At 40.8% G+C, this 21624-nt stretch overlaps 1 protein-coding gene across 4 annotated transcripts in view; it reads right to left on the bottom strand.

Annotated features, from left to right (window-relative positions):
* FRMD4B (FERM domain containing 4B) overlaps positions 1-21624 on the bottom strand; it is a 315746-nt gene that overhangs the window by 74625 nt on the left and 219497 nt on the right. For all 4 annotated transcript variants that reach the window (XM_087866862.1, XM_087866860.1, XM_045808065.2 and 1 more), the window contains one exon: positions 18181-18265. In XM_087866862.1, coding sequence (XP_087722988.1) covers positions 18181-18265 — 85 coding nt within the window. The remainder of the gene's footprint in view (positions 1-18180; positions 18266-21624) is intronic.

The following is a 21624-nucleotide window of genomic DNA, read 5'->3' as shown; positions in this document are numbered from 1 at the left end:
ATGAGACGGTCACATGGTAAGTATGAGAGAGACTGGCTCCACCATTCTGCAGTATCTGAATCCTTTTTATAAACTCTTGCACCAACATAGTTTCAAAGCAAGGGAGTGAATGTTTATGAGACTGCCCTGAAAATTAGGTGTGGTGATCTACAGCCGAATTGTTAGGCGATGCAAGAAAGGCAAATAGGTCAGGCTCTGCTAATAAGCATGGAGGTTCCAAGGCAGCCACATCTAATAAATATGAGGGGAGACAACTGCAGAACGGATGAATAACCGTCATTAAGTAAACACTTAGAACCAAGCTCTCGACTTCTGCACTTACCCTTACGCATTATAAGATGACATACACAGCAGACTTTAATTACAGCATTCTAATTGCTTAAATGAACCCCGGCACCAATTTCTGATTACAGTTTGAATTTGTAGTAGTGGGGTGTTCAGCTGAAAAACTAGTCATATTTTTAAAAAACAGTGCAAAGTGCTTACAAGGTAATCAAGGATGTTTAGAGAGAGAAAAGGATGAATCAGGAGAAAGTTATGGTCATGATGGTAAAATTAAGCCTTTGAATAAAGAAGGTCTGCTAAAGTCAGTACCCTATTTAGTCTTTTTTATTTTATTTTATTTTTTTTTTGCGTGAGTAAATATGCAATGATACTTTTATCTTCAGGACTATTGTGCATCCATCCGATTGGGTTAGTTATTATTTTTTATTTATTATTATTATTTATTATTTTTTCCAATAGATCATACCACGCTCCTTTTATGCCAACATTCTCCTTTTACACCATAATTCTGGTTTTTTTAATGCTGAAGTACTTCTTATAGATGAAAGCATCTTGTAACAGAATTTTGGAATAACACTGTCAACAACAACAACAACAAAAACAAGAAACACTGAGGTGCTAACTATCTGTTCCAAGAGGTTGACAAATATTAATTCACTGAATCCTCAGGACAGCCCTGAGAGGAGGTAAAGTGGGGAGACTGAAGCTTAGGAAGGCCACGAGATGGTTGCTCAAGGCCACCCAACCTGTGAGTGGTGGAGCCAGGATTCACAGCGAGGCATTTGGGAGCCCCTGTGCTCAGTGTTCCCCCACTTCCCCATGTCAGGCATTGGGCCACACTTTGGACAGTCTCTCCAAGGAGTGAGCAGATGATCTTGGTTGGTGGCCAGCACTCGTGAACTACTGCCTTTAGCTGAGAAGTCAATCACTCTCTTGCAGTGTATATTACATGTGTGACTATGTGTGGCCAATTCAACAGGTTTAGCTGAAGTAGATATCTTAGCCTGTTTCCTAATGAATCCACGTTGCAAATCATCACTATTAGGCCTACTTAATTATGAAATGGGAATCTTCCGTTCAATTTCTTCTGCTTGAAAAATATAATGATAGCCCTTCAAATTTCCTCCTAAGGCCTCCTGGGCATGTGTTAACATTGCAGAAAGGCAAAATACATCTGGCTCTAGTGTGGGTTAAACAAAGAGATCACAGCTGACAGACAGACAGGTAAAAAGATGGATAGAGAGAGAGAGAGAGAGAGAGAGATCTGGTACGGGTAAGTTTGTTTTGGGAAGTTTCTTTGCCATATTCCTTTTGAAATCCAAGATGTGTATTTTTAAGGATGTCAAGCTAAGCATTTTCAAAACCAGGAAACAAAGAAATCTGATTTCTAGAATAAATTGAGAAAACATCTTAGAGTCGTTTCATTCATTCCTACATTTAAGATATTGTATTTTCAGCTGAATGGATCATCCACTTCCTCCTGCCTCTGTCCAAGCATTGATCATACTATTTTCATGACTTTTTTGAGTCAAATTTAGCTGTAGTGCTCTTCTTACAGCTCATTTCTGACATGATGTTTTACCAAAAGTATGAGTGCTGAGTTTAAATGTTTTAAGATAATTCATGCTAAGTGGCACCACTATGAAATGCAGGCTTTTCAACTGCATTTTTAGTAGCTCTTCTCAAAGTATTCGAGAAATATCTGAGTGCCTACTTGTGCTGGCGATGTATCAGTGAACAAAAAATTCATTCTTTGCAAATTTACCCTGGCTGGCGCCACCTGGAAGGCATTTTCCTTGTTATTTACTCTGTGATGAGGTTCTTTTACCTCTGCGAACCTCAGTTCTTTCCACTGAGGGCCAAACATCTTCCCCTCTACCATCTCAGGGAGGGGATATAGGCAAATGACATGCACAGATGGCAAGTCCCCGAGGATTCAAACTGGCACGTGTTATAAGCTATTATTATGAAAACTCTGATTCTCACAAATGTACAAGGCAGCATATATCCGAATGCTCATGGTTTAAGATGCAGGTAATTTCAATGTCAGGAAAACAGAGGGAAAACCACATGAAACAGAAAAAGGTGAAATATTTATTATAAAACTCGCAGTAGCCTTTTAAAATACGATATCAGATTTCTTTGTCCCTCGTGCACTGGCTAGCCTTCAAACCAACTCTGATGTTTGGTTTGGTGACTTCGCTTGATAAATACTGATGGCCGGTTACTATGAGGAGGCATGCTTGCCTCTGTGTAGACAGAACATACAGCCTGCGAAATGCAATTTCTGTTACTGATCCTTTAAATTATTTCAGCATCTTGAATAGAGCTTGAGGATTAAAACACACACACACACACACACACACACGCATGTGTACACACACACACACGCACACACACACACACACACACACACACACATTCACTCTTCAAATCCCAAATGCTAAAACTGCCAGGTTAGCAGATATACTGAATATATTTCAGTTCTCAGTGACTACTCAAATTGTTTGGTGAATTACATGCAGTGACTCTGGCACAAGAAGCAGGAGTGTGATGCTGGAGTATTGGACTGGTTATAGAGGACTAGGCTTTATGTTCTGTTAGGTTACGTGGAGCTGAGGCCATTTCTCTCTCTTGAGACATTATAAATAGGGGGGCACCTGGGTGGCCCAGTAGGTTAAGCATCTGCCTTCGGCTCAGGTCATGATCCTGCTGGGGTCCTGGGATCAAGTCCCATGGCGGGCTCCCTGCTCAGGAGGGGGTCTGCTTCTCCCTCTGCCCCTCCCCTTGCTTGTGCTCTCTCTCTCAAATAATAGATTAATAAAATCTTAAAAAAAAAAAGACATTATAAATAGGGATAGTAACAGATCTTTCCATGAATGTGTACTTAAAAAAATATCTCTTTGCCATGACTGGGCAGCTAGAATAGTAGTAAATTATCGAAATATCTTTCTAGGTTGTAGGGAATGTTTCCCTCTCAAAAAACAGTCAGTTTTGATTATTCAAGAGCTCATGTATTAACTTTGGGGAGGATTCATTTTTCCAATGTTTCTCCTATCCCTGCTTTTTTGTTGCCTCTATGGTGTAACTTTGGCTCTAGTAAGAAGGACAAAGAAAAGTCAGTGATATCCAGGGCGGTATGGCTGAGTGGGTGGGTGGGAGAAAACGCCGGATGACTCGCTACCATGAGGTTTTAGGATGAACCGGCTTCCCTCTGCGTATACTCTCCATGCTCCTCTGCTCCAGAGGCGATCAAAAGTTGATGACTTATTTCCTTGAAACGTCAAGAGAAGATCTTTGAATCGAAGAGCAGAGAAGTGTGTCCACCTATCCTTGTAGCTGATTTTCCAGTGATTCTCCTGAATGTCTCCACAAGGTATTTACAGCGAATATAGCAACAAAGGTTACAGTACCTATGTCGAGACGCCTGTGCTTTACAAATCCGATCATGCGATGTCCAAATTGTATTCCAATAAATTCAGTGTATTAAATTTCAAGGTTACAAGTGTGGCACCAATGCCAGAAAATTGAATTTAGGAGCAGTAATTCTATCTTAAGTAGTGAAAACAGAATAAGATTGAAAGCTGAAAAAGTCTAATTTCATGGTTGTTACTCAGAACTGATTTTCAGTTTAACTTGATCTTTCCACAAGCCCATTTTGAAAGACTGGTCAATGCAGTTGCTAGTGTAAACTCTATTTACTTTGCTCACTTGACCACTACTTACTGAGGGCCTCTAGCGTGGGCCAGGCTCTGTGCCAGTGGTTGGGCCATAAGCATGAGTAAGAGCTGACCTGGTCCCAAGGAGTTAATTAGTCTGGTCGTGGGGGGTAGATACACGAACAAATAATTCAACACAATGGGAGGAGAGTTAGGATAGGCATGTAAAGGATATTTTGGAGGCTGGAAGAACTGAGCTCCTGTAGGATACTGGTGATGGTGCATAAGGGGAGGAAAGCATTGCTCCCGGGGCAGGGACTGGAGCTGATTTCTGAAGGATAAGCTGAATATTTGCCAGAGGGAAAGGAAGGGAGGAAGAAAGGCAGCCAGCAGGGAAACAAGAACATTAAAGAGAAAAAGACATTCAGCAGGCTGAGTATATAAAAAAGGCACAGAAGTTTGGCAAAGGCTGGGATCGTAAGCGAACGAGGAGTTATTTCATTTTGACCACAGGGTGAGTGCGGGAAGAGGCTCCAGTAATAAGCCAGGGCTTGAGCATCCTCCTAAGGGGCTGATATGGGACGGCAGTAATAAGAAGGGCAAAAATACCGACAGCAAAACAGCGTGCCAGACGCTGTTCTATACGCTTTGCATATATTAACCTATCCTTGAGGCAAGTAATACTCCTGCCCTCGCTTTAACAGTTAAACCGAGGATTAAAAATGTAAGTACCATGCCCAGGTGAGAGCCAAGGCCATGTTTCTGAGCCAAGGGTGCCTGGTTGCAGAGTCACTGCATTCCACAGCCCCTGTAGGCAGGGGGGGGGCAGTGAAGACTGGGGAGATGCTGAGTCTTGTCGATTTCACTTCCTAAAATGCCTCAACCCTGCTATCCAATTGTTCATTCTTTAATCATTCAGTATTCACTTATTCATCCATTTAACAATCTTTTACTTAAGATAGAGGTCCTAGAGATTCCAATGTAAAGAAAACCTGGCCCCTATCCTCCATGTGTGAGTTTGTATTTAATGAAATGAAAATGTATAATGGCAAAGTATCCCTGTACTCCTCCCCCATGCTGCACGCTCACTCTCCAAACATAAGAACATAAAGAGCAGAGGAAGCAAAGTGGCCAGATAAGGTTAAAGCAGCCTAAACATACATAAAAAGTTACGTCTAACAAACTGTAAAATGTAGGCAAGTGATCGCAACCAAGAAAAGTCTGTGCTCAAAAGAAAGAAATATGGCAAAATAATACAATTAATGCCCCAGTATTAGGCATATGAATCAATTCTTTCTTTCTTTTCTTTTTCTTTTTTTTTGTATTTTTCTGCATTTTCTAAATTTTCTACAATGGACAAGTGCTACTTTTACAATTGGGAAAAAAACCCATTCTGTCCATTGTCTTTAATAGTTGACCTTTTGCTTTTCTAGATAAAGCAATTAGGAATCTTCAACTTCCCTTAGCATTGCCCAGTGAGAAAGGTGACTGAGCGTTTTTCTAATGGAGGAAAAGTGATGAGCAAAATGTTTTTATTCTCTTCACACAGCTTTAAGGAGCTAAAGTTCAGTGATTACATTGATTGCCTTTGTCTTTATTTTTCTGATTTAAAATAATTCAAAATTCTTGTTAAAAAAAATTATAAAAGCATGACTTAGGGAACAAAAGTTCCATAACCTCACTCCCAGAGGTAATAGAAATTTAGGTTATGCCAAACTTTTTTGTTTTTTCCTATGAGTACATTTTATATACATAAAAGGAAATAATGAAGTTAACAACAATCACAGTATATTTACAGTTCTGTAGCTTGATTCTTTTTTAAACGCGACAAGGTAGTTTGGACACATTTCCATGTCAGTTGAGCAGAACAGGGCTACTCTACTCTTTGATGGCCACACGGGATCCTATCACATGAATGATTTGTCCTTGATTTAACTAATCCCTGTTGAATTGTATTTTGGCAGTTTCCAGTTTTCTACTATCAGAAACAATTATTTAAGATCTTTTTATATTTATGTTTTCATATTTTAGTAACATCTTCCATAGGATAATTCTTAAAGTTGGTGGACAGTTGGGTGAAAAGATACGTTCTTACTTTGAATGGACATGGCCAGACTGCCCTCAAAAGCCACGTGGGCTTTTATTTTTTAAAAGATTTTATTTATTTATTCGACAGAGATAGAGACAGCCAGTGAGAGAGAGAACACAGGCAGGGGGCGTGGGAAAGGAAGAAGCAGGCTCATAGCAGAGGAGCCTGATGTGGGGCTCGATCCCGGAACGCTGGGATCACGCCCTGAGCCGAAGGCAGACGCTTAACGACTGCGCCACCCAGGCGCCCCCACGTGGGCTTTTAAAAGAGCTTTGGCGCCTCCAGGTTCACACGCTGAAATGCAAAAGGCATTCAGATCCTAAGACCATGATGCAATATGCTCTATCACTCTAAGTGGGGTAAGAGTGTGTTTTAGGGATGTCGGGCTGAGGGTCTCGCCAAGTCTACTAATGAAAGGGCACATCTAATAAGGTCTCAGTCAAGAAATGGGGTTAGAGGCAGGATAAGAATAAACATGATTGGATAGCCTTGCAATAACTAATTCTTAATAGGATTACTAATGTTTGGCTCTTTCGTGTTTCTACATTTATTCGAGGTACAAAGAGATGAGAGCTTTTTAGAAAAGAAAAGGGAGCCTAGTGAAATGTGTTAAGGCATTACTGAGCCAATGTCTGCTCCTTTTTGGGATGATATATCCTCTTGCCCAGCCTGGAGCAGAGGAAATCCTAGCTGGCTTAGTACCCAGGTCAACATCTCTCGACTGACTCCAAAGACGTTTTGTTTACAGAATCAGAATAGACCTAGGTTTTATCCTGTGGTCAGAGCTAACATAGGCTAATACCCAGGAGGCTTACAGTTGTCACTTTCTGCTTTATTTAACGGTATTGTATATATCCACAATGGCATTTTCACAAGTGTGGTCAGCAGTCCATTAACAAGTATTGCTTAAAAAAAATGTCATATGCATGTAAGTTTGGACAAAATCACACGTCTGCATCCTGAAGAACTTCTTGAAGTCTTGAATATGTTCAAAGCATGTGGTGAATTTCCAAGAAAGTAGTCTAATATTCAAAGTTTCTTAAACTCTTTTTGGTAAGAAAATAGCTTATGAACATGAGATAGATTCTGGAGCTGTAGATTTAATTTTTTTAAGGACTCATTTATTTATTTGAGGGAGAGAGAGTTTGTGTGTAGGGGAGGGAGGGGGGAGAGGGGCTAGAGGGGCAGAGAGAGTCTTAAGCAGACTCTACATTGATTGTGGAGCCCTATGCAGGGCTTGATCTCAAGACCTTGAGATCACGACCTGAGCTTAAACCAAGAGTCTGACATTTAACCGATTGCGCCACCCGAGCACCCTGAGCTGTAGATTTGAAGTACAGTTTTCGTGTGTGTCTGTGTGTGTGTGTCTGTGTGTGTGTGTGAGATTACAAATTCCTCATTCTGTTTTTGAGATGTCTTGTATTGCAGAGTTAGGAAAATGTCTCACACTGCTTTTTATATTAGTATGAAGGAGTAAGAAGATACATCAATGAATTCTGGGTATGCTCAGTCTTTCCGTGGTCCCTGGCATCTATTATGTCCCAGAAAGTATCACCATCATATGTATTGCCTGTAAAGTAAACACAACACGCATCTACACACAAATATAGAAATGAAAGAATCCTTCAGACTTAGGACAGGCAGGGGCGCCTAGGTGGCGCAGTCATTAAGCGTCTGCCTTCGGCTCAGGGCGTGATCCCAGCATTCTGGGATCGAGCCCCACATCAGGCTCTTCCACTGGAAGCCTGCTTCTTCCTCTCCCACTCCCCCTGCTTGTGTTCCCTCTCTCTCTGGCTGTCTCTGTCAAATAAATAAATAAAATCTTAAAAAAAAAAAAAAAAGACTTAGGACAGGCCATCGGGAAGGTACTAGTGCAAGAATACTAATAACGCAGCACTCATCAGAAATGCTGGCCCTAAATAGGAATGCAGTAAGTTTTTAGTGACTAAATGAATTCAATGAATGAATGAACAAATCAATGAATGAAAGGCAAATACTATGGTCTCTGGCGCTAGGCTGCCTAGTGATTACTCCACGACTAGTGAGCAATTTAACCTTGGCCAAATTATTTCACTTACTTATGTTTCCATTTCCTCATTTGTTAAAAAAATAATAAATAACAGTATCGGTTGAGAGGATTAAATGAGCTAATAAAGGAAAAAAATCAATGCCTGCTGCTTGGGGAGCTCTCAAGGAAGTCGAGCTGCCATCCTCGTCCTCCTCACCCCAGTGCATAATCTCCAAAGAGCACCCCCTGAACCCCACTTGCTCTGCTTTGCCTTTTCCTGCCTTTCCCTTATAAAAATTTTATACACAGCAAAAGAGACAAGGTGGACAACACTACTTTAATTTTCTAAGCATGTCTTCAAATCACTGATTTTAATGAAGGGGTGGTGGTGATAAGTGTGCATTGATTACTAAAGTCAGACGTGGTCACGGAGGCCTCCAGAAATGGTAACTGGGGCCACACCTGCAGTCCCGTTTTGGGCATCCAGGCTTCTCCTAGCAGGCAACAAGCTGCCCAAGGTGGACCGCAGCCCACACGCTGAGCACTGCCAGGGTTCCCCAGTATCAGTTTCGGAATTTCCACATCATCGCCACCTGGCACAGGTGGCTGTTTTGCAAAGGCAAGGTGTGCCCCTCTGCATTCTCACCAAGGAAGCCAAACAGGTTCAAGAGCCCTCACCTGACCGACAACTCAGACAACAGCACTCTCCTTGACCCACACGGGGCCGTTTGTAGCTTTCTGGTAGGTTCTGTTCCTCCATGAGTGCTCACGCGCTTCGGGAAGGAGATGAGTGCTTTGTCCCCAGGCCAACTTGTGCAAGCCATTTGGCTCCTAGTGTCTGGAGGCATCTATAACACCATGGGCTAAGACCATGAGTATGTACAACACAGTTTGGAATAAGGGAAAGAAGGAGCTTAAACTTCAGATGACTCCTATCTGCCTCCCCCATGGAGAGGGGATAGACAACGCTCACCCATCCAGAAGCAGCGTATGTGGTCGTTAAAGTCCTGGATTCTGGCATCATACTGCCTGGGAGGAATCTGGGCTCCTCCACTTGCTAGCTATGAGAACTTCTACACATTACTTAACCTCTCTACCTCAGTATTCCCACCTGTAAAATGGGGGACAATAATAGAACTTAGGTAAGGTTTGGAGAACTAAATGAATGAATATACACAGTAAGCACCTAGCAAACTTTATGTATTCAATACTCATTAGGGGCTGTGACCTGCCCACCCTATAACAATAGTCCCCGAGGTCTAAGTTATGGAGGATACTTTATTTCCCTGGAGCAATGATCAAAGAAAAGTTGAGATAAATGAGGGGTGCTTTTATGGGCCACAGTGTCTTGCTGGTATAATTTTCTAAGGATACTTTTCCCACCTACCAGCTCTGTGATGTTAAGCAAATAACTTAACCTGCCTGGGCCACTGTTCTTTTATTTCTAAAAGAGGATCATGTATTTTCTTCTTCATGGACTAGAGTAAGAATCAAATGCAGTGAAATGTGTACCTTTTAGCATAGTACCGGCACACACACAAACATGTATAGAAAAGGCTCTGCAGACGTTTCTTTCCTTCCAATTTGTCTCAGAACTGGAAAGCAATTTCATACCTTCCTCTGCTCTCCTGTTCTTAAGAGGGAAATGCCTTTCCTGTTTTAACTGCCAGGAAAGAAGAGGAGAAATGAAAAGGCATCTTTCTAGAGTCATCTCTGGATCTTGATTTGTATGTCTCAAAGCCAGGTTCAACCCATATTCAAACATTCTGTATGTTTAACATACAGAAAACCCAGTGGTTCTTCAACTAAAGTGCTGGGGAAAATAACCAAAAAACCTTGTTGAAAAGGCTGATTTCCGTCTCTCTCCTTAATTCTGATATTGTGGTCTGGAGAGGGGCAAGAAGGCAAGAGCTTGCTCATTAAAAATGATCATTTGTTGTAAATCTGATAAAAGTAGTCAAAGGTCACACAATGAGAAATGCTGCCCGCATCTCGCCAGATCATTTCGAAATGGGAAAAAAATGGCTCAGCAAGGCAAGGAGAAAAATCAAGAAATCCTCAGGGCATTTCTAGTTATAAACAGCTTCAAATGGTGCTGGCAGGCAGCAGGCACAAAAAAGAAAGTACTGCTAAATAAATACTCTCTTATGTGCTCAGCTCTAGCCATGGTTGACTTTGGCCTATATACCAATGGCTGTGTAACTGCAGTCGACCAGAACTGATTTTCTCTACGATTGCTATTGACATTTAATTGATACCTACAATAACTAGAGAAAAATCCAACAGGCTTTTGACTTTTCACAAATAAAATATTAGACTATACATTACATTTTCTCCCTTATAGGATCATTCTTACTCATTCTTTGCTGAAAACTAATTAGAGTTACCAAAGCATTGCTAAATGATATTCAGTAATACCCGGAAAATGAATTTTTTACCATTTTAGATGTTTAGTTTCTCAGTAAGTTTATATACATTTCATAGTTAATGCTCGTCAAATGATACACCAGACAAGCTGTTTTGTTTATCTCTTGACTTCTTGGGAAACAAGAATTCATCATCAACAGCACGTGTTCATTTGTGGCATTAGTCTACAAAAATTCACTGAGTGTCCAATTCGTACCACACTGTGTACGTGGGGATTTGCGTTGGAGTAAACAAAAGTGAAAAATCTCTATCCCTTTATCAGACTTTCCCGGGACACTCAAACTCAAAAATGAGGTCCAATATTTCTTTCAACACAAAGTTACCATGGCTTCTTTGCTATATGATTTGGGCAATGATATTTACAAAACCACTGGGAACCATCCAGCGTTTCAAACGACATACTCACAGGGGTGAAGTTTTAAAATATAATCCACAATTTACGTAGCTATGCAGAGCTGTAGCCGCTGGATGAAACTTTATCGCAAGTCATATTTCTTACTAACCAAGCATGCAAAGAGATATTGCAGCTTTGTCAGTATTTGCAAGGAAGAGCTCTCTTTTCCTGCCTGTATGTTTCTGTCTTCAGTGGAAGGAAGGAGCTGGCAGATGGGGACAGCTATGTGGCAGGGAGAAAGAAGTGTGGGTAGTGGGTGACTAGAGGTGCTGAATACATCACTGGTGGGAAGAATGTCCTCGGCACAGTGTGGAAGGAAGCCCCATTCACTCTTATACCCAGCACCGAGCTCTAAATTAACAGCAGCTATCACGTCAGTGACTGATTTTCACCAAACAGTGATCCACCTACACGGTTCTATAGCTGAGACTATGTTCTCATAAAGCTTATTTACTCCTGTGTCCATGATTCAGATGATATTCCTTATGAGTGATGTTCTCAAATTAGCATTTATCTTAAGAAATTACTTGAAAGCTGCTTTACCCCACAGCTACCGGAACCTGTTATCTTATCATTTACCAGATCCTATAAAATCTCTTGGGATTGTTTGTGACTAGCCATCTGCATATTACTTAGGTAGAAAATACTGAACTTTAAATTCTTACAAGTGAATTTAAAAAATTATTGCAATAATATTCATAGGTCATAGTGCCTAACAATACTGTATTTTGTAAAAGCTCTAAATTCTTTGACAAGTCACAAAACTCTCCCATTTAGAAAGGATGTCTCAGGAACTGACATTCATAAGAAGGAGTAGAAGTTAAAAGAACTCTACATTTCAGGACTTCCTCAAGACCGACAGAACTTAGCATACAAAGCGAAGCGAGAAATATCATGAGTTAAAATTTGCATTGTATCTTTCTTTACATAGCAACGGAGCAAAGAAGCAATCAAGAAAACTGCTTCATTGGACCATGGCCAGCTAGGTAGTGAAAAATATAACAAGGGGTAATTGTACTTCTCCACATAGGAGACGATGACCAACCGTAGTTTATGAAATGTTTTCTCCCGACTCAGTAAATGCTGTATTTGCTATATCGGTATCTACTTATCAGTCAACTCTTAGAGTTCTTAAGGAAGCTCAAGTCTCAACAAAGAGAGGCTATAAGAAAGTCGTTGGTGTGAAGACATTTTACTTTCCCCATAGGATTAACCAAAACTCTGATTTGAATACTTCTGCTTCTAGCCAAGATGCATTAACAGGGACTGGATTTACCTTCTCACCAAAAACAAACAAACAAACAAACAAACAAACAAAACCATAACCAAAAAACTAAAAAACCAGCCAATAAATATGAAACAAAAATTTTCAAAACACTGAATAAAAGGCAACAAAGGACAGTGAACCTTGTATGAGGTGAACCCCATAACTGCCCCCACTTACTGCAATGGGATGTTTCTAGGCTGTGAAGGTGCTACACAGATAGAGCATGGTGGATTCTCTCAGTTGAGGAGACAGAGCTGAGAGACTGGGGAGGCCAAAATGGACAGAATTTGCAGAACAGAGTGCCAGAGAAAGGAGAGCTTCACAGACAGAATCGTGTAGATATACAGAGTACTGATCATTGCATGCATGGAAAGAGACTGCCCAAGGCTGGGGAAAGAACCATCCAAGAAGATGAAAAGAAAGAGTACCTGGTTCCCACAGAAAAAACCTCATAATTCATGGGGCACTGAGGAGACTACTTAGAAAGGTCTTGCCTCAGTAATGGGGAATAATTAGTTCTAGAGTGAGCACTGCTCTAGGCCAGCCTAACAAATCATAAAACTAAGACTTGAAAAAAGTCAACATGCATCTAAGTAATTACATTTTATTCCAAAACAAATGTCAAGAATATTTATAGGAATATAAAAATATGCAGCACCCAAAAAGTTAAACATTGTCCAGCATCCATTCAAATATTATCAGGCATGCAAAGTAGGCAGGAAAACATGACCCATAATGAGGAGAAAAATGAATCGGTCAAAACCTATCAGAACTGACACAGATATTAGAATAAACAGAGAAAGGCTTTGAAACAATTATTATAACGGTATCTCATACATCCAAAAAGATGGAGTAGACGTATGGAAGATATAAAAATGATCCAAATCAAACTTCTAAGATAAAAACTCAATATATTGGATGAGACCAATGGCAGATTAGATTGCAAAAGAAAAGATATAAAATTGAAGACAGAGCCATAGAAACTATCCAAAATAAAGCATACACACAAAAATAACTATATAAAAAGAAGAAAGCATCACTGGGCTGTGAGGTAACTGCAGATTGCCCAGTATATGTGTAATTGGAGTTTGCAAAGGAGGCGTGGGTGGGAGCAGGAAAAAATATTTGAAGATAAAATGGCTGAGATATTTAAAAAGCTGTTGAAAATTATAAATTCACAAGCCCAAATGCTCAATAAATACCAAAAATAAGAAACACGAAGAAAACAATACCATAGTACCTCCTAATCAAAAGCACTAATAAAAAGAAAACCTTAAAAGCAGGCAGAAATATCAAATGTTTACATAAAAACAACAATGTCTTGTGCAGCTATAATATATCAAAAAGTAAAATGTATGACACTGACAGCATAAAGGCTAATGGAGGAGAGACAAATATACTATTGTAAGGTTCTTGTGCTAAATGTGTTTTGGTATTATGTCACTTGAAGGCAGACGTAATAAGTTAAAGATGTATACTATTGAGGCACCTCGGTGGCTCAGTCAGTTAAGCTTCAGACTCTTGATTTCAGCTCAGGTCATGATCTCAGGGTCGTGCGATCAAGCCCTGTGTCAGACTCGCCCTCAGTGGGGAGTTGGCAGGAGATTTTCTCTTTCCCTCTGCCCCTCCCCCTACTACCTCCCCCTCGTAAAATAATAAATAAATCAATCTTTAAAAAAATTTATACTATAAACCCTAAAGCAACCATGGAAATAATAAAGAGTTATAGCTAATAATCCAACAAAAGAGGTAAAATGGAATCATACAGTACAAAATAAATCCAAAAGAAGGGAGAGAAAGGAAAAATAACAGATGAGACAAACAGAAAACAATAGGAAGATGATAGACTTAAACTTAACCATGCCAAAAATCACACTACATGTAAACAGTATATATATAACCAGGTAAAATACAGTGATTGCCAAAATGTATTAAAAAATCAAGATGCAATTACATGTTGTCTGCAAAAAACGCACTTCAAATATACAGTTTCCAATAGTTTAAAAGGATGAGAAAAGATTTACCATGATAACACTAATCGAAGAAACTTGAAGTGACTATATTAATGTCAAACAAAGCAGACTTCAGAAAAAAGATTATGACCAGGACAAAGAGGATCATTTTATAATGATAATCAAAAGGACTTAACAATTCTAAATGTTTATTCCCTAATAACAGAGCTTTGAAATGCACGAAACAAAACTAATAATTTAATTAGGTCAACTTGTGAAAAGAAATAGAAACACCCATAGTAATAGCTACAGATTTCAATACCCCTCTGTCAATACCTGATACAAGAAGTAGACAATCAGCAAGATACAGTAGACTCGAACAATACTACCAACCAAGTCTATCTAATTAAAACGATGGCATATTCTGGGTCATGAAACAAGTCTCAATAAATTAAAAAGGATTTAATTCATACAAAGCGTGTTCTCTGACTATAGTGGGATTAAATTAGAAATAAATTAAAAAATGGCTAAGATGGGGCACCTGGGTTGCTCAGTCAGTTAAGTGTCTGACTTTGTTTCAGGTCATGATCTCAGGGTCCTGGGATCGAGCCCTGCATCCAGTGAGGGTCCCTGCTCAGCGGGGATTCTGTTTCTCCCTCTCCCATTCGTGCTCTCTCTAAGAAATAAAATCTTAAAAATTGACGAAAACTATAAACCCACAAGTCCAAGATGCTCAATGAATACCAATCATAAGAACCATAAAGAAAGTTATACCAATGCACCTGGTAATCAAAAGCAGTGATAAAATTCACAGTACATTCCACACAGTGACAACAGAATACACATTCTTCCCAAGTGCACAGGGATCATTTACCAAGATGGAATATATTCTGGGCCATAAAACGAGTCTCAATCAATTTAAAAGGATTTAATTCCTACAAAGTGTGTTCTCTGACCACAGTGGGATTATACTAGAAATAACAGAAAGATCTCTAAAAAAAACCCCCAAATATTTGGAAACCAAACTGCACTCTTCTAAATAACAAGAGGCCACTGAAGATACATGAAAAAGGAATTTGGAAATCTTTTGAGGTAAATAAAAATGAAAACACAACATATGAGAATTTGTGGGATACTACAAAATCAGTACTTAGGGGGGAATTTTATATACTAAATGCCCGTATTAGAAAAGAACATCTTTAAACGGTGATCTCAGTTTCTATCTTAAGGAACTAGAATAAGAAGAACAAATGAAGCCTAAAGAAAAAGGAAGAAAGTAAATAATAAAGATAAAATATAAAGATAATAAAGCTCAGAGCAGAAGCCAATGAGATAGAAACCAGAAAAACAACAGAGAAAATCACTGAAACCAAAAGCTGGTTCTTTGAGAAGCTCATGAGCAATCAACTTTTAGTCAGACTAATTAGAAAAAAAGAGAAAGGCACCAATTATTAATATCAGGATCGAGAGAGGTAACAGCACTCTAGACCACATGTTAAGAGGGCGATAAGGAAATATTTTGAACAACTATGTCTACAGACTTGACAACTAATAAAAAAAAAGGCAGACTAGAAAGAAAGAAGTAAAACTGTTTATTAGCAGATGCCATGAACATCTATAAAGAAAATCTGATGGAATCTACAAAAAAGCTACCAAAAGTGATAAGTGAGTTTAGGAAGTTTGCAGGATGCAAGAGCAATATACAAAAATCATTGTATTTTTATATACTAGTAATGAACACTCAGAAATTGAAATTAAAAGCTATCATTCACAAAGACACCATTCACAATTGTATCAAATAATATGGAAGATTTAGGGATAAATCTGACAAAAGACCTGTTTGCTGAAACCTATAAATATGCTGAGAGAAATTAAAGATGATTGAAATAAATGGAGATCATATCCTGCGTCCTGGGTCTGATGACTCCCTACTGTTAGGTTGTCAGTTCTTTCTACATTGGCGTATAGATTCAGTGCAATCCTAGTGAAAATCTCATCGGGTGTTTTGTGTTTGTTTGTGGTTTTTGTTCTTTTTTTTTTTTTTTTGAAATTGACAAGTCGATTCTAAAATTCATACGGAAATGCAAAAAACAGAATAAATAAAACAGTGTTGAACGATGCTAGAGTTTGTTCTGATTGCAAGACACATTCTAAAGCTTTGGATATCAAAACAGTATGTTACAGGCAAAAAGGTTGACAAATAGATCAATGAAAGAAAATACAGAGCCCAGAACCAAACTCATACATATATGAAGAGCTGATTTTTGAAAACCACTTTGGAAAACAGTTTGGCAGCACCTTAAAAAATGAAGCATATCTACCTTATGATCTAGCCATTCTGCTCCCAGGTATTCACCCCCCAAAAAAGAAAAAATGTGTCTATACAATGACTTGTACATGAATGTTCATTGCATTTTTATTTGTAATAGTCCCCAAACTGGTACAACCCAAATGTCCATCAACAGGTGAACGGATCATTTCGCAACATGTGTGTATCAAATCATCCTATTGTACTCCTTAAATTTACAGAGTATTATATGTCATTTATATCTCAGAAAAGCTGGAAAAAAAGTGGAAAAAACCCTCATGGGGAATTGAAAACAATTTAAGGTACATCCATACAATGGAATACTTAGCAATAAAAAAGAATGGGCTACCGATACACGCAACAACACAGATGAATCAAAATAATTATGCTCATGGAAAGAAGACAAAAAGATGGGGCGCCTGTGTGGCTTAGTGGGTTAAGCGTCTGTCTTCGGCTCAGGTCACGATCCTAGGGTCCTGGGATCGAGCCCCGCATTGGGCTCCCCGCTCAGCAGGAAGTCTGCTTCTCCCTCTCCCTCTGCCCCCACCCCCGATATTCTGTCTCTCCCTAATAAATAAATAAAATGTTAAAAAAAAGAAAACAAAAACATCATCCTGTGATTCTATCTACATACAACTCTAGAAAATGTAACCTGCTCCATTGTGAGAAAAAATAGAAGTGCCGTTGCTGGGTATGTTCGCGATCTTGATTTTGGTGATCGTTTCATGGCTACTATATATGTTAAGACTTACAAAACTGTATACTTTAAACATGTACAGTCAATTATTTCTCAGTACAGCTGTTTAAAAAAATCCAACAAAAACTGCCCAGTCTGAGTCTTTAATCAATTAAAGCTGTGTGTGTGTGTGTGTGTGTGTGTGTGTGTGTGTACAGCGAACTACCCTTAACATTTGGGGGGCCTAGGGGAAATGTACCAATGTAGGTTCCCTAACCCATCCTTCTAGGCCAGGCATCCTGGGCACCCCTCAGATTTAGGGTGATGCATCTGGACAGAAGGGGCTCCCACCGGCCCTGAAAGCGGGCATGGGCTCTGAGATCCTGAACACTGAGACTCTAACCTAGAATGGAGACGTTTGCTCCAGATGAATGTATCTAGGTTCGTAGACTCCCTGGCTTGGCCAAGGGTGTGGTTTGAGGAGGCTGGCGTAGAGGCCTTGAACCCAGTGATAGCAAGGAGGTAAGATCAAAATTGAGAATGCTTTATAGCAATCTGAAATGATCCAGGCGTGGGGTCATTTCTCTAGCAACTCATGTTCACTGTATTTTACAAAAGCAACGTGTCCTCCAAAGATTGGATGCAAAGAAGACAATAAAGTGAAAAACCGGTCCCTCACCGCAGATAACAGAGACACTGCTTTAAAACACGTGGCTCTGAGCAGAGGCCCCCTAAATAAGATTGGTTTTGAATGATGAGAGACGTAGGGCATACTCTATGAAACAAGATTTCCAGTATGACTTTTCTGAGGTTTCAATCACAATCTGACTGATCCATCTTTTCTTTCTGGAATATTCTGTGTGGAGTATAAGCTGCCTTTAAGGCAGTGGTAATTGTCTGTGAGCGTGAGTGCCCTGCAGATGGCTGTCTTTCTTACTCTGCATTTGAGAAGAGCTGCCTTTTGTTTAAAATTTTCTAATTTTTTTATGGCAGTGGAAAAGATTTTTGGCCATTTTTCTTTGTTTGAACATGGAAATATAGGCAATACCATTTGTCCCCCCTCCTCCAGTCCGTCTGGAGTCACTCACTGAACGTAAAAAAAGGGGGCATCTTACCTTGTGCACACAGGACTTTGCATTCAGGAAAAACAGCTCCACGGTGGTTTTATCCTTTAAAAACGATATGCTCTCAATGTAAAACCTGAAAAATAGTACAGAAGTTGGTTTCTTCAGATTTCTTTCCCTCTTTCGGCATGATGTCGTGTCCTCATTTAGCTTCCCCAAAAGCGGAATGGATTTTGAGGAACTAGGAAACAGATGTGCTTTTTTTTCCCCTTCAAAAGAAATCTGTAACACACATATATGTCTACATGTATGTACACACACATTTATATGAATGTAGGCATATATGCAGATAAAATCTCTTAACAGAAAGTTTTTGTGTGTTGGACGGGGAATTCAAGAGAAATCCAAAATGGTACCCAACTGCAAACCCAGCTTTATCGGTGTGGATCATTCTTGGACACGTGTTCTGGGAGCTCGTCATACCTCAGGCAGCTTTAAAACAAAGCCCAGGCGGAAGTAGAAGTAGAAAGTAGAAGTTGACTGAGTAAGAACGATATAACGGAACGCTGATGTCTGCTCTGGTTTTCAGACTTGAGGTGGGTGTGAGGGTGTGAGGGCCCCAGGCCCCCCTTGCCTGCATCCACCACGCAAATTTCAATCACACCCTGCTCCTTCCCTGTCATCCTTCCAGGCCAGGGTTTTCTCTTGGCTGAAAGCCAAGCCCTCAGTAGCACTTAACCTTGGACTTTTTTTCATGCAAATCAGAGTATTCTAGGCCTCTTCCCACCCCCTTTCCTGGGCTTTAGTGCCTGCTCTAAGGAGAGCTCCAACAGCCCCATGTAAGGAGGGGAGGGGAGTCCTTCACAGCTCTGTTTTCAAAATGTCCGACTGATGAGGCTGGCCCGTGAACGCTCCGCTCTGGGTGGGTGAGCGGGACAGACGAGGCACAGAAGTTTTTCTCAAGTTCGGAGCCTTGCTTGATGAATAATGCATGGAAAGACCCAATGCCCCAAGACAGCTCTCAGCTCGGCTTCTGGAAGAGAAACTTGCTCTCTGATTGGTGAGAGTTAAGATCAACCAGGGCTAAAGTGGCTCGGGGAGCCAGACCTTAGCTCTGCACCATCATGACAGGCGTTGGGCATCTGTTCCTCACCCCCTTCCTCCCAACAAGGACAGAATGTTGGATAAATAAATGCAACTGAAAAGGACCACGGATGATTTTATCACGGAGATGGCAAAATCATTTGAAAAATTCCACCTCTAATGTTGAATCATCAAGGGGAGTTCCAGAAAGAGAATAAATCCTTTCTATTTTTCCTTACTTATCTCATAAGTGAGATTAACGAAGACTGACGATGGCTAGTTTGGGAGAAAGGAAAGTGAAGGACTCAGACAGGGAGGAGAATGTGGGGCGGGGGCGGGGGGGGGGACAAGCTTGGGAATCAGATCGAGATAGGGACTCCCTTCCTCCATCCTTTATTAGCTGTGGGGCCTTGGGCAACTTCATCAGCTTCTTTGTGTCTCTTCTAAAATGGGTATCACTATTGCACTCATCTCATGGTTTGGGGGAGTCTTGAAAGGACTAAAGGAGATGAAATATGGAAAACACTCAATAAATATTAACAATTGTTAATAAAAAACCCATTCTCTGGAATGGAATGCTGTGTGGCTCCAGGGGAAGTGACTCCAGCTTTGAATTAAGATCCCAGGCCTTCGGGTGCCTTGGCAGCTGGCCTCAGGGTCCCCCTGGCTTTGTGTCCCTCAGCTCCTGCTGCTGACTTGCCCTTCTTTCTCCTACTGGTGGCTTCGGCTTCGTGCCTCCCTCTGCTTCCGTGGTTTCTCTGTCACTCCCTTTGAGGGATCACATGTATTTGGTTGGTCCACTTCTTATCCGGTATAAGGAGCCTCTCTGGGGTTGAGCACTCTTCTTTCCAGGCCAGTTAACTCAATGGCTGCATCCTGAAGGACCTTCCAGTTCAACTGGTGGTGGTGGTGGCAGTTGCCTGCTCTCTTTGCTTCTACAGGTACTTTTATCCCTGTCAGCTGAGGTCACAGGAGCAGGTTTCCTGAAGGGGCAGCAGCAGTGTGCCAGGTACGATCCCCTGAGCCCCTGCTAAGCGCTTTCCATACGCTGTCTCATTTCAGTCTCAACAACCAGGTCCCTTCATCTTCAGTATAACCAGATGCTACAGGTAGTGAACTTATGAACCTATTTCACAGATGAGGAAATGGAGAGATGGACGTGTCATCTTCTCCAAGCCATACAGGTAGGAAGTGGAGGAGCCATGATTTGAACTGAGGCCTGTCAGATTTCAAAGTTCACATTCCAAACAGATGTGATATAATGCCTTCCTACCATAACAATCACAATGAAACGTAACAGGCACACAATGCCATGGGGCCCGAACGAGGGATGCAATTAACTCGGCTTATGAATCAACAGGGAGAAGGCTGCCAAGCTGAAATCCGTAGCACTAAGTGTCATAGGACACGAAAATGTCCCCTTAGACAATTGAGCTGAGTCTTAGAGAAAGCATGAGTTCACCAGGTAGCCAAGGGAGGAAAGCCATTCTAGGAAGAGGACATATTAGCCAGACCAGTCCTCTTGCTAAGCTTCAAGAATTTAAGAAACCACATGCAGGGAGCTGGGTGGCTCGGCCCCAAATCAGCTTGTGGCTGGCCCAACTCTGAACAGATAGCTTTGTACCAGAAACTGGGTTCACCTTGTTTCCGAAGCCCAAGTCCCTGACTGTACCTTCGTTCCAGTAAACAGGTCCCTATCTTGTTTCCCACCACTTTCTGGCAACCTGCCCTGCTGCCTTCTACCTTTCTTCTTTGGTGTCTGATTACCTGCTCTCTCAAACCAGAATCCCATCTCTCCCACAAGGGGGCCACTGTAACGACTTCATATTTATGGAGTGTATGAAAAGTGTGTATCGTCCTTTGGGAGAGTAGCTCCCTAGGCACACCTATCAACATGTATCATGAAGTGAAAACAGAATCTAGGGCTTCTTAATGAAATAAAACGAACTCTCTCAGACGCATAAAATAAAGACCTTTTGTTTCAGCCCCTTTTTGGCAAAAGGATACGGTTTCCTTTCTTCACACTTACTGTGAGTGATTTCACCAAGATTTTGTGAAGTTGAAGCCCACGGTTCAATTTTCAGCCCTGAAATGAGCTCAGGCTTTTTGACTACGCATATGTTTCAGAGACAAACCTCATACAGCTTAATAAGTACAATTTCTTGGAAAAGAGAATTTGCCTGGAGAGGTTTTGTCTCTAATTTGTGTGCTCCTTCCACCCCCCCAGGAGCCATCTTTGTCCCTTCCTGACAGGACAGTTGTTCACCTAAACGTTTAGCAAGGATAACAGAACATCACACTTCAGGGATGTGACAAAGATGGCCTGGGGAGCAGGTGGGCCTGTCGGCCCGAAGACAACACAGGTATGTCAAAACACAGAACACGGGAATTGTTTGGAATGGGCCTTTCTTC

The sequence above is a fragment of the Ursus americanus genome, chromosome 14, assembly GCF_024610735.1.
Source record: "Ursus americanus isolate L20-20 chromosome 14, mUrsAme1.1.p, whole genome shotgun sequence".
Classification (NCBI taxonomy): domain Eukaryota; kingdom Metazoa; phylum Chordata; class Mammalia; order Carnivora; family Ursidae; genus Ursus; species Ursus americanus.
The sequence above is the reverse complement of the archived record's forward strand: the minus strand, read 5'-3'. Positions and strand labels throughout refer to the sequence as shown.